This window comes from Pithys albifrons, chromosome 15 (assembly GCF_047495875.1).
Source record: "Pithys albifrons albifrons isolate INPA30051 chromosome 15, PitAlb_v1, whole genome shotgun sequence".
NCBI classification, from domain to species: domain Eukaryota; kingdom Metazoa; phylum Chordata; class Aves; order Passeriformes; family Thamnophilidae; genus Pithys; species Pithys albifrons.
In genome coordinates this window covers 8,921,615-8,932,511 of record NC_092472.1, presented here as the reverse complement: position 1 = coordinate 8,932,511, position 10,897 = coordinate 8,921,615, and the positions used below count along the sequence as shown (strand labels likewise).

General features: G+C 47.8%; 1 protein-coding gene across 3 annotated transcripts in view; it reads right to left on the bottom strand.

Annotated features, from left to right (window-relative positions):
- Nucleotides 1–1,075: 1,075 nt before the first annotated feature.
- Nucleotides 1,076–10,897, bottom strand: part of PWWP2A (PWWP domain containing 2A) — a 30,422-nt gene continuing 20,600 nt past the window's right edge. For 2 of the 3 annotated variants that reach the window (XM_071570320.1, XM_071570323.1), the window contains exon 3: nucleotides 6,651–9,411. In XM_071570320.1, the coding sequence (XP_071426421.1) occupies nucleotides 9,398–9,411 (14 nt within the window). In that variant the 3' untranslated portion in view covers nucleotides 6,651–9,397. Of the gene's footprint in view, nucleotides 1,233–6,650; nucleotides 9,412–10,897 lie in introns of those variants that run through there. The other variant, XM_071570322.1, reaches the window with a different exon arrangement.

The following is a 10,897-nucleotide window of genomic DNA, read 5'->3' as shown; positions in this document are numbered from 1 at the left end:
CTGAAAGGAAAAGCCTTTCCAGCTGTGGTGGGTTTGGTGCTTTATTGTCACTTTTGTTTCTGCAGCTCTGGAGGGTTTTTTTCAATTTTTTAACTGTCCTGCTGCATGTTTAGTTTACTACCTGTTTATGAACCCTCTCAAGTCTGCAGTGAGTATTAAGTCTGCGTGAATTAAAATGTCACTGTCGGAAGAGGAGAGAAGCCCTAATTGGCAGCGGGGCCTGTGCAGCTCCAACATCTTCTGCATAATTAAAATGTCACTTAAGTAAATAACAACCACAGGCCTCTGGGATTTCCCTGTGCTGTGAGACTGAGACTTAGTGGAGTAAAGTTTCTGTGCAAGGCTGAATTTCCTGCATTGCTGAATTTGGGGCAAATGGTTCGGTGTGTGCATGGGAGGTTTTCAAGCAAGATTTTGCCCCTCAGAGCTGCTGGAAAGGGGATTGCCAGGCAGAGGCTGAGCTGGCCAGGCCTGTGCAGGGTCAGGGGAGCTGATCAGCTGGGGAACCCCTCTGCTGCCTCAGTTGAGCTCTTCAGCTTCAGGGAAGGTTTAGATGCTTGGCATTAGTATAAATGTTAATAATCTTCCCTAAAACCTGGACCGCTACAGATCAAAGGTTTCCAAGCTGCTGCAGTGGAGCCCTGGGTAGGGCTGGGCTGGGCTGAAACTCCTAAGCCTGACTTATGCCCAGACTGAGGCACTCAGGGATGTGTGAATGAACTTCTCTCAAGCTCCTGGTGCAGCAGAGCTGGGCAGGGGGGTCAGTTCCTGCTTCCTCCAGAGTGGGAAAGCAGCTGGCCCTGGAGGCAGCTCAGTCTGTCCCTGGAGGGTGGCAGAGGGGCCACCTGAGCTTTGTCAGGTACCAGCCCCAGTCCTGCATCACTGACTGAGCAGGGCAAGTCTGGGCCCTGGGCTTCACCCCCCTGCAACATCTGTGCACACCTTTGGAACAAACAAAAATGGAACCACTTGGGAACTACTCTGCATGCTCCAAATTTTCTGTATCTCATTGCTATGACCAGTGAATTTCTATCTTTACCCACTGTGTGCAGCTGTTACTCACCCCTGTGTGGTTGCTGTGCAAAGTTACAAGTTGGCTTTTGGCAACCTCCTGCTTCTCTTACAAACAAGTTCAGTGACAGATTCTGTTCATTCCGTCCTGTTCCTGCTTCATCTCTTTAAAGGACTGGAGGGCTGCAAATATCCCTTCTTGGCTGGATGCTGGGTAACTTCTGGAAAATAAAAGCATAACAAAACTTTTGAAATTCTTACCTGCTGTGCAAACACATCCTCAAATCAGCACACCTTCCCTGCCTGATATGTCCCTGCAGTTTTCCAATGAAGGGAAGAGCAAACAAAGCAGGATTGCAGCTGATTTGCTTCCACACTTGTGTTTGTAGTTTAACTGGATTGTGTGAAAGAGTCACAGGGAATTGCGCACATGGTTACTGAGGACTGGAACCTACAGGTCATCCCTGCTCAGTGCCCCTCTCCAGCTGGACCAGAAACCTCTGGCATGTGTTATCTGCCACCACAGCAAGTTCTCCTCTAGGTAAAAATCCAGTTAATTGCCTGAAAATCCCTTTGCCTTGTCCAAATCCCGAACAAGTGCATATATTTTGCCTTTTAAGGCTTTTTTTTCTATGTCTAAACTAGTCCTCACTGCTGCCTCCAGTAAGATAACTGGTACTTCCTCCTGGTGCCACTGGCCAGAACTCCAGTGCGGTGCCAGGGAGTTGTGAGTCACACATGTTAGACTTACAACCTCTAATAGGAAAAAAAACATTTTATGAAACACAATCTTTTAAATATAAGGGCTCTTAAACCAACAAGTCCCTTGTTCATTTGTTCCAACAGTTACTCATCCTCACTGTAACCAGCGTGAGCCTCTTTTCCACTCAGAGTTGTCCGTGCTCAGCTCCCGCCTTTGTTCCTTTTTCCTTTGCCTGCCAAATACACAACCTTTTTATACCTGGGCTGTTCCCCCTGAATGTGTGACTAAAGAGACCTGTTGGTCTTGTCCTGGAGCTGAAGATACAGGGCTAGGTTAAGAGTCTCCCTACAAAGAACCTTCTCCAGGATTTCTGTAACACTTGTGGCTCAGACCTTCCATTTTTGACATCAGAACTGACACTGGGATTTGCCTCCCTTCTGCTTTATGCACGTTTAGACCTCAGAGAATCCCAGAATGGTTTGGGTTGGAAGGGACATTGAGACCATCCAGTCCCATCTCCTGCCATGGGCAGGGACACCTTCTACTAGACCAGGTCTGTCCAAGCCCTGTCCAGCCTGGCCTTGGACAGCTAATTCTGGACTTTGAATCCAAGACCTGCCCTCAGAGGAGCTGAACACCTGCAGTTCCCACAATCTCACCAAAGATTTGGGGGATTCAGCATCTCTCGAAGGATTAGAAGAGAAAGGCCACTCCCTAGTTTGCATCTTAGGCTCTGTCTCCCAGAACACCAGCCCCAAGGGAGGCAGCAGGAGCCCAGAGTCCAGGACTTGGGAAGAGGCCTGGGATTGACACAGCTGATTCCCTCCCGCCCAGCGGGATCCAAAATCCCTCTCAGCTCATCTCGTTGGGATGTTTAGGACTTAACAGAGCACTAAGCTTTGAAGCCGAATCCTTCCCCCCTGATTAGCACATTTCAGCACAAAACTTCCAGCAGATCTCCCTACCTCTGATTAGCACAGACACAGCCGGGGAGAAAGGAGAAGCTGCTGGCCACCAGTTCCTAGGCTTTAATTAGCTGTGATATTCCCACGGGATTACTGCACCAGCCAAGCTCTGCTGCAGCCAAGAACCAATTACATCCAAGTGCCTCCTCTCTTTAGAGTGGGTAAAGATTCGTTGGGGCACATTTAATGTGCAGCATTAACACGTTCATTCACAAGCTTTCCCTGTTTGGAAGAATCCCAGCATTTTCTTGTTCACCACCTTCATTCTTTCACACCTGTGCAAGGCTGTGGCTGCTGGGGAGTCGCTGCTGTTGGGGGGCCCTGGGCTGCCCAGGCACTGGGAGTTGTGGCATTAAGGCAGAGTCATCACTGCCCACCCTGACAAAGACTAAATGTCCTAAATCAACTGAAAACTAAAATAAATCACTTCTTTCCTGATTCTGCATGTTCAGTGGGAATCCCCCAGGCAGAAACCATCTGCAGCTCCAGCTCCAGCCTGGAGTCCCCAGAACTGTGATTTTCTCACCCACTGGTTCTGGAGAAGACCATTTACAAATCCAGTATTCCCTAAGTGGACAAAGCAGAAACAGATTTGCCATTCCAGCCTGGGTGGGAACAGAGCTCTGTTCCTGGCTCCCAGGACTGCCTGCCAGGCATCCATCAGCTCCAGGCAGTGACTGAATGCCGGTCCCTGGGAGCACGAGTGGGGCCCCCCAGCCACAGCACAGGAGACTGGCAGGATCCAGGCATGAGCTATGCCTGTTCCTCTGGGATAAGCACACACAGGCCACAGGGTTTTTCTGTTTCTGGCTCTGGTGTGTGAACTGAGCCTGTCCCTGACAGAGCCCCGAGTGTGGTCAGTGCTCCTGAGCAACACCCTCCCTGCACACACATCAGGGAAGGGGGAGGTCAGGAAGGGGGATGTCAGGAAGAGGGGGGAAATGTTGTTATCTAGTCTGGGCGGTGGCTGCTGGAATAGCTTCCTAAATGTATTCCTGAGTGCTGCTGGCGAGTGCCCAACAATGCAGCAGGTCCCTGGAGAGGCAGGGGGGCTGGGAGCTCAGCTCACCTAATTGCATTTGTCATATTTCCATGAGCTCCTTTGGCTGTGACGCTCCATTGAGGGCATTTCTCTGCCTGAGGAAGGAAGAATTGCAGTATTTGAGAACTTTTGGAAGGAGGAGGCTGGAAGCTCACAGATTTACTGCCTAAGGCTCCAGCCCTGACCACCCTGGAAGTGGCAGTTCTCACTGTGCCCCAGTGTATGTTTGTGTCCCTGCTCCAAGCTGGAAAGCAGCTGAGGCCATGGAACCTGCAGCCAGCAGTAAGTTTTCTAAGCCAAGATGCACCTGATGGCTCCTGATTCGATTTTGCAGTGTTAATGCAGAGGGGTGTGAGTCTGGCCACCCCAGTTCTGGTCTCACAGCTCATCCCGTGTTGTCTCTTTAAAGGCAAACAGAGCAAAGTGAGTGAATCACAGAAGGACTATCCACATCAGCCTGAGCAGTAATAGTATTTCTGGGATCTCATCCTTGACGTGGTCCAGTATCACCCCTGGACACTCTGGAGCCCCTTCAGCGCCTTCAGTGCTTGGCTGAGCCCTCCAGGAGACGCAGCCTCACTTTAAATATTTAATGACTAAGACAACCACACTTGGAAATTCCATTCCCTAAGCTCAGCTGAAAATCTGGAATTCAAAATTAGAACTACCCCTCCTGGGCTTGGAATATTTACCCCAAATTCAGCACAAGCTAAACACATCTGCAGGGCTGTCCAGTGGAGCACCCACAGCTTGTGCTCCAAACCAGCAAGGGAGGAAGAACAAAAACCTCAGAAGAAAAGCTGGAGCAGAACCATAAAAACCAGGTATGGAATGTGAATAAAACCCACGGTGTGAAACAGCAAACATGATCCTTTCCCTACGACCATCCTGCACTCACTGTGGAATGTGTGGCCAACACAGTCCCTCCCAGCACCAACAGAGAGAACAACAAATCCACTGCAGTGACTTGAGCGAGCACATGTGAGCAAGAGAAACAATGGCAGTGAGTGGTGGTTGATGCCAAGGCCACGTGCATGGGGCTGGTCTCTGCCCCAGCCCCTCCATGTGCTTGGCACTGGCACTGCTTCACTTGGAGCAGAGGGATGAGCTTTTCCCAGAACCCTCGGGGTCTCTGAGCACCAGGGATGCTCCTCACAATACTCAAACACAGCTCACAGCCAGGGGCATTCCCAGCTTTCCATGAAGTCCCAAAGCAGAAGGGCTGCCGCATGCAGCTCTCGGCAGCCCTGGAGGACACTTGAGCAGTGAGATGATCCCAGGGAGCACAGAGGGAAAGGGATGGGAGAGTGAGAGAGTCCCTCCTGTGATTCCCTGAACCACAGCCGAGGCCTTGGGCCCGGCAGCCGCACACAGAATGAGTGTGACAGTGCCTGAGCTCACACCTCTGTCACTGATCCACGACTTCCTTCACTAACAGGCCTGTTGGCCTCTCCCTGCAAGATCTAACTCTGTGCTGATCCCTCACACTTCAGCTGGGAATCTCTCCAAACCTCCCGTGCCAGAGCAGCCCCAGCCACTTTTGCCCTCATTAAGTGTCACCCTTTTGATGCTCCAGGGCAGCAGCAAACCCCATTACGGGCATTGTGCAGGCTTGGCTTTGCCACTGAGGGCTGGGGCACCTTCATCCTTTTGCCACCGAACCACTGGAGTGCAGATTAATGCACAGAGTAATTGCAGAGCCTGCCCAGCCTCTCACGGGCTGCCCAGCAAAGGCAGCAGCTCCAAGCGCTGCTGCCAACACCGTGTCACAAAGGAAAAGCCATTAGCGAGCAATTACATTGCAGCAGGATCTCCCCTCCTAATGAGGATCACCAATTCAAGGGGAACTGCTGCAAGAATGAATGAATAACGAGAGAAAGGGGATGGGAGTTTCTGTAAACCCGACGAAATAAGAAAAGACCGTGTGAAAGAAAAGACAAACATATGCTGGAGCTCTGCTCCTACTACAGCCAGATGTGGGTGTTGCCACAGTTACAGGAGGCACCAGCTGCTTCCAAGAGCATCCCAGATCCCCGGGCTGAGCCAAGTCCCTCCAGGCGAGTGTCCATCTACACCAGCACTTCACTCCAGGAGTTAATTTGATTTGGGGGGAAAATTTCTCACTAGCAACAAGTCACTGCAACAAAAAACCTCCCAGCAGGGTCAGTGCCTCTTGGTCACCACAGCTCCTGGAGGGCCACAAAGAAATTGCTTCCTTGAAATAAGAATGTCCTAGAAACCAAGTTTACTCGAGCAGCACATTTTTTGTTTAGGCCAGGAACTCAACTCAAATTAGGTTGTCTTCCTTTACAGTAACAAAAATGCAAGTGGAAAAAACATGTATAAATGCTGCCTTCTGTTTAATGGGAGAGTGGAATTCTACAGTCTGCTATTTCATAGAATCATGGAATCATTAAGATTGGAAAAGACCTTTAAGTCATCAAATTCCGACCATCAACCCAACATCACATTTTGAAGAAATAACTTGCTGGCATGGCCCTCCTTGGCCAAGTGCCCAGATGGAGCTCTGGAACAGGAACCACCTGCTTCAGCACCCCCTGCTCCAGGGCAGCATAGCAAGGAAACACAGACCAGGGCGAGGCAATGCCTCCCTGGATGGAGAAATACTCTGTTACACTTACCTGAGAAGGCCAGACTTGTCTGAAACAGAGTAATCTGTAAACCAGATGAAGGACCACGTGTGCCGCAGCAGGAACCCCTTCCCCCTCCTCCTCCACTGGGACTGTGACCTGGGGCTGCATCTCAGCCACAACCACAGGACAGAGGTAGCCGGGCTTCTCTGGATCTGTCTTTACCACATAAAATCATCTTTTCTTGCTCCAACTGGCTGAGCATGGCTTGGGATCTTTTAGCCACTGCACCAAAGGAGACCTGTCCACATGATGCACTTCCAGCAGGGACCAGCAACCTCAGTTTAATCATAGTTTAATCCACAAAAACCACTTATAACATAAATCAAAGGCTTTGGGGTCAAAGACTAATAAAGCAAGAAAGTTAAGACATTAAAACATTATTTCCCTTCAAAAGAGCACTGAAAAAAAATCAAGGCTTTATTTGAATAAATGTTACACAACATTCTTTATCATTTACTTCTCAGCAAACCTTAAACGGTGAATCATATTTTCCTCATTCAAGTCTACAAAATGAAAGAGGCATAGTGACCATTCAATATACAGACAAGAAGGTAGCATGGAGCAAAGCTTAAATATTAAGCAACTAAAGCAAAAAAGTGAAAAGCAATACATTACTGTAACTCTCTATCATTAGAATATCCCTGACAATTTCACTTCCAAATGAAAATCTGTTTTCAAAGCAATGGCTGCGATTCTTGCTGTGAAAACCAACACAAACACATCAGCTACCTTGTCTGTTTGATGCTATTTCTATATACCCATATTCTCCAATGCAGACCTGCATCTCTCTCAAATGAATTTCTTCTATCTCAGCTGCTGTGCACAAGAGCTCCCGGAGGGGAGGAAACGAGAGCCCTGGTGAGATCAGGTGTCACACAGACAGGCACTACTGGCTTCCACTTACATCAATCACTTCTCCATCCAATGTGCAATAACCCTGCTGGGACAGTCCTGGGCCTTTTTCCTGAGCAGAAACTGGTTTGTGCCATGTTTGGTGGCTTCTCTTCTGTTTGGTTTTTGGGGGGTTGGGAAAATGGACTTGATTAGGCCAAGGCCCCCAGTCATTGTCAATCCAATTGGGGTTGGGTCCCTGGAGGTGAAAGGCTGGCACATACCTGGCAACAAATCTCCCCTTTCCTCATGTCACAAGTCCTAATTTTTCAGCTGTAGTCAAATCTCAGGCCTTGAACAGGAACAGATTCCTGATCCTCTTCAATTAGTGAAAAGGAAAAGCACTGTAGGAGAAATACTCATTTCAAATGAAAAACCAAATTTATAGTTTATGACGAAATGATGTAAAAATTGTACAATTTGAACCTACTGTACAGCATTATACAACCAGTTTTTACAGAGCAGGTAGTGAGTATCCAATATCTGGATTTGTAGATGTAGAGTTTACCTCTGAAAAGAAGAAACTGAACCAGCTTGAGGCAGGAGCTGACACACACTGTGTGGATCCTCACTGGGTCTGCCCAGGGCTTGGGTGCCTGTGCCAGCCTCTCACTTCCCCCTCTCCGATTGTTTAACAAGTATAAACCTGTTGCCAATGATAGAGTTGTCCTAACTTCAAATACCATGTGATTAATTCAGGCTCCAGACACAAAGAACCTGTCTTTGTGCTGACCCAGAGGCATCTCAAAAAGGTCTCTCTGGTTTTAAACAATCCAGACAAAGACACTTTATTTTCTCCAACTGAATCAGGATATTAGTAAAGAGGAAAAGACTTGACTTCAAGTCTTTTCATCTCTACAGAAACACAAATTTGACTTTTAGTAGATTATGTGCACATTTTCATTTCTTCAAAACAAATATATATTTTCCCAGGTTAAACCACAAATCCCCTCCTCAGAATTTTAAAGAAATGATTCTGCCAAGACAGTGTGCACACAATGGAAATGATTAGTGACAAATAAATTATTATTTAATAACTCCAGATTTCAGCAGCGTGTCCAGCATTCCCACACCCCATTGAAGTAAGTCTTACCCAAGATTTACCCAAGACCTTTGAGGGAGGGGGAAAAAATGGATAAACCCCACTGGGTTTCTTTTTTTGATTTACAGCTTTTCAACGAAGTCAACGCAACTCGGAACAACCACCATCAGAAAGACTAACAAAACCTTTGCTCTCTACTAGTTACCTATCTGAAAAATATTTATGTCAAAAGGAAACAATAACCCATGATCTGAAATAGAAATGCCATCCCATTTAATCACTCTCCAACCATTATTCCCATCTTGTTAATAGGATTATAAGCTGCTCTCTGCCTTCTAGCCCTTCTCAATGTTATTCCACAATCCTCAATTCCCTACGTGTTACAACAGCATAACTAAAATGCAACCATATTCACACAGAAGGCGCTTTCCCATAAAACAGAGATCCATGGAGTTTGTGGTCACTGTCCTTTCCATCAGCTCTATGGGAAATGTTGGTCTCAAATAGCAGGACTGTTCATATTTCACAATACAACTGGGTTTGGACATGCTTTGATCACAGATCACAGCTCTGCTAACACCTGCACTAAATACTAACTAAGCCTCAGAGAATGGAAAATTGCAATGCTAAAGTCAAGAATTAAAAGAAAAAAGTTGAAAAATTACAGTCAACTTCCCAGGCAATTGGCTCTGTCACTGGCACCTCTCAAAACATACAAATGTGACTGTCACATTACAAAAAACCCAGTTATCTGCACTGAGTCTTCAAACTAAGAATTCAAGTGGTTCCTTGCATGTAAGTGTCATATAGTCTTTAATAGTTTCATGTGTCAATTATTGCAAAAAAGTTTTATAAAATATTTCCTAACATCTTTTTAAACTTTAAGGAAAATGTACATTAGGTACAGGTGCCCTAACAGGGTGTGATGGGGAGCTTTAACATCTTTACCCCCTTTCCCCTTCAAAAAATGTTTACTACTTGGTGAAGATTTCTGAGGAAAAATAGGACAACTCAGTCTCAGATTTCTTTCAGTCCTGATGAGCTGGTGCTCTTCGTGGCAGTGTAGTGAGGTTCCATAAAAACAGCAGATTAGTGTCTCTGAGCTGAAAAAGGGAGAGAAAGGGAAAATGGTTAAATGTCTTCCAGTACATATTGCAGAAGTAGGTAAAGCAAATCTGAGGTGGCCAGAAAAGTTACTGGTTCACCTGCTTTGTGCATTGTGTGCAGAAGACAAAAAAATAGATTTACACCATCACCAGACATACACGAGTGAACAAACTCCTCCGCTGGCTGGAGTTTGAGGAGGAGCGACTGTACCAGTCTGTGTTCAATCTCACCCCGTTTCAGCATCCAGAGAGAATTCCAATTGTAAAGACACTTACAGGCAGCTCAGGAGGGAGGGAGATTAATTCACCAAATCCATACATCGATATGTAGTTCACAGCACAAGGCTAAACCTGACCCTGCAGTGCCCTGCAAGACCCAAGTGTGTGTGGGAGCACTGAAGTATAAGCCTGCTGGTGTGTGTTTCTGTTCCATGACTGCTTATGTTTTCCCATTTAATCCACAGAACTGGGATAAATTATGACAAACCCGATGGGAACAGTCCAAGTGTTATGTACTGTCACCACCAGTCAGCCATCACTTCCTGCAGTGAGGGTGGTGAGGCCCTGGCACAGGTTGCCCAGAGAAGCTGTTCAAGGCCAGGTTGGACAGGGCTTGGAGCAACCTGGGATAGTGGAAGGTGTCCCTGCCCGTGGAATGTGATGGGCTTTAAGGTCCCTCCCAGCCTTTGGGAGACTGTGGGATTCTGTGAAGATTACATTCCTCAGATACAGTGACTGAAAACCAAGCTGCCCATGAGCAGTCACGTGTCTTGTTCTGGTATTGTGGAGGGATGTTTCTTATCCTGCAGATTTCCCTGGGGGGAACCACATGGGACTGGCAACCCAGAGACCAACAGGGACAAAGAGCAGAGTTCCCACAACAGCTGGAGTGTCCCTGGGTGCTCACAGACTGTGCTGCTGCACTTGCAAAGCTGTCTGTGTCAGCTCAGTATGTGTGTCACCGAATTCCCTGCCCCTCCTGAGTGCAGCTCATTGTCTGTGTTATCAATCAGTCCGTGGGGTGGTTCACTCCACCGTGTAATCCGGGGTTTGTAGGGCAGTGACAGCTTTGCTGTGATGGACAGGGAGCTCACAGCAGCCTGGACTCTGCTTTGAAGCAGTTTCATCCAACTGCTGGAGGCACAATCGCAGAATCATTAAGGCTGGAAAAAACCTCCAGGATTGTCCAGTCCAACCTGTGCCCGATCCCCGCCTTGTCACCCAGATCAGAGCACTGAGTGCCACATCCAGTCATTCCTTGAACACCTCCAGGGATGGGGACTCCACCTCCCTGGGCAGTCCCTGCCAATGCCTGACAACCCTTTCCATGAGGAACTTCTTCCTGATGTCCAACCTGAAGGTCCCCTGGTACAGCCTGGGCCATGTCCTTTTGTCCTGTCCCTTGTTCCCTGGGAGCAGAGCCCGACCCCTGCCTGGCTCCCCTCTCCTCTCAGGGAGCTGTAGAGAGAGAACAACCCCCCTG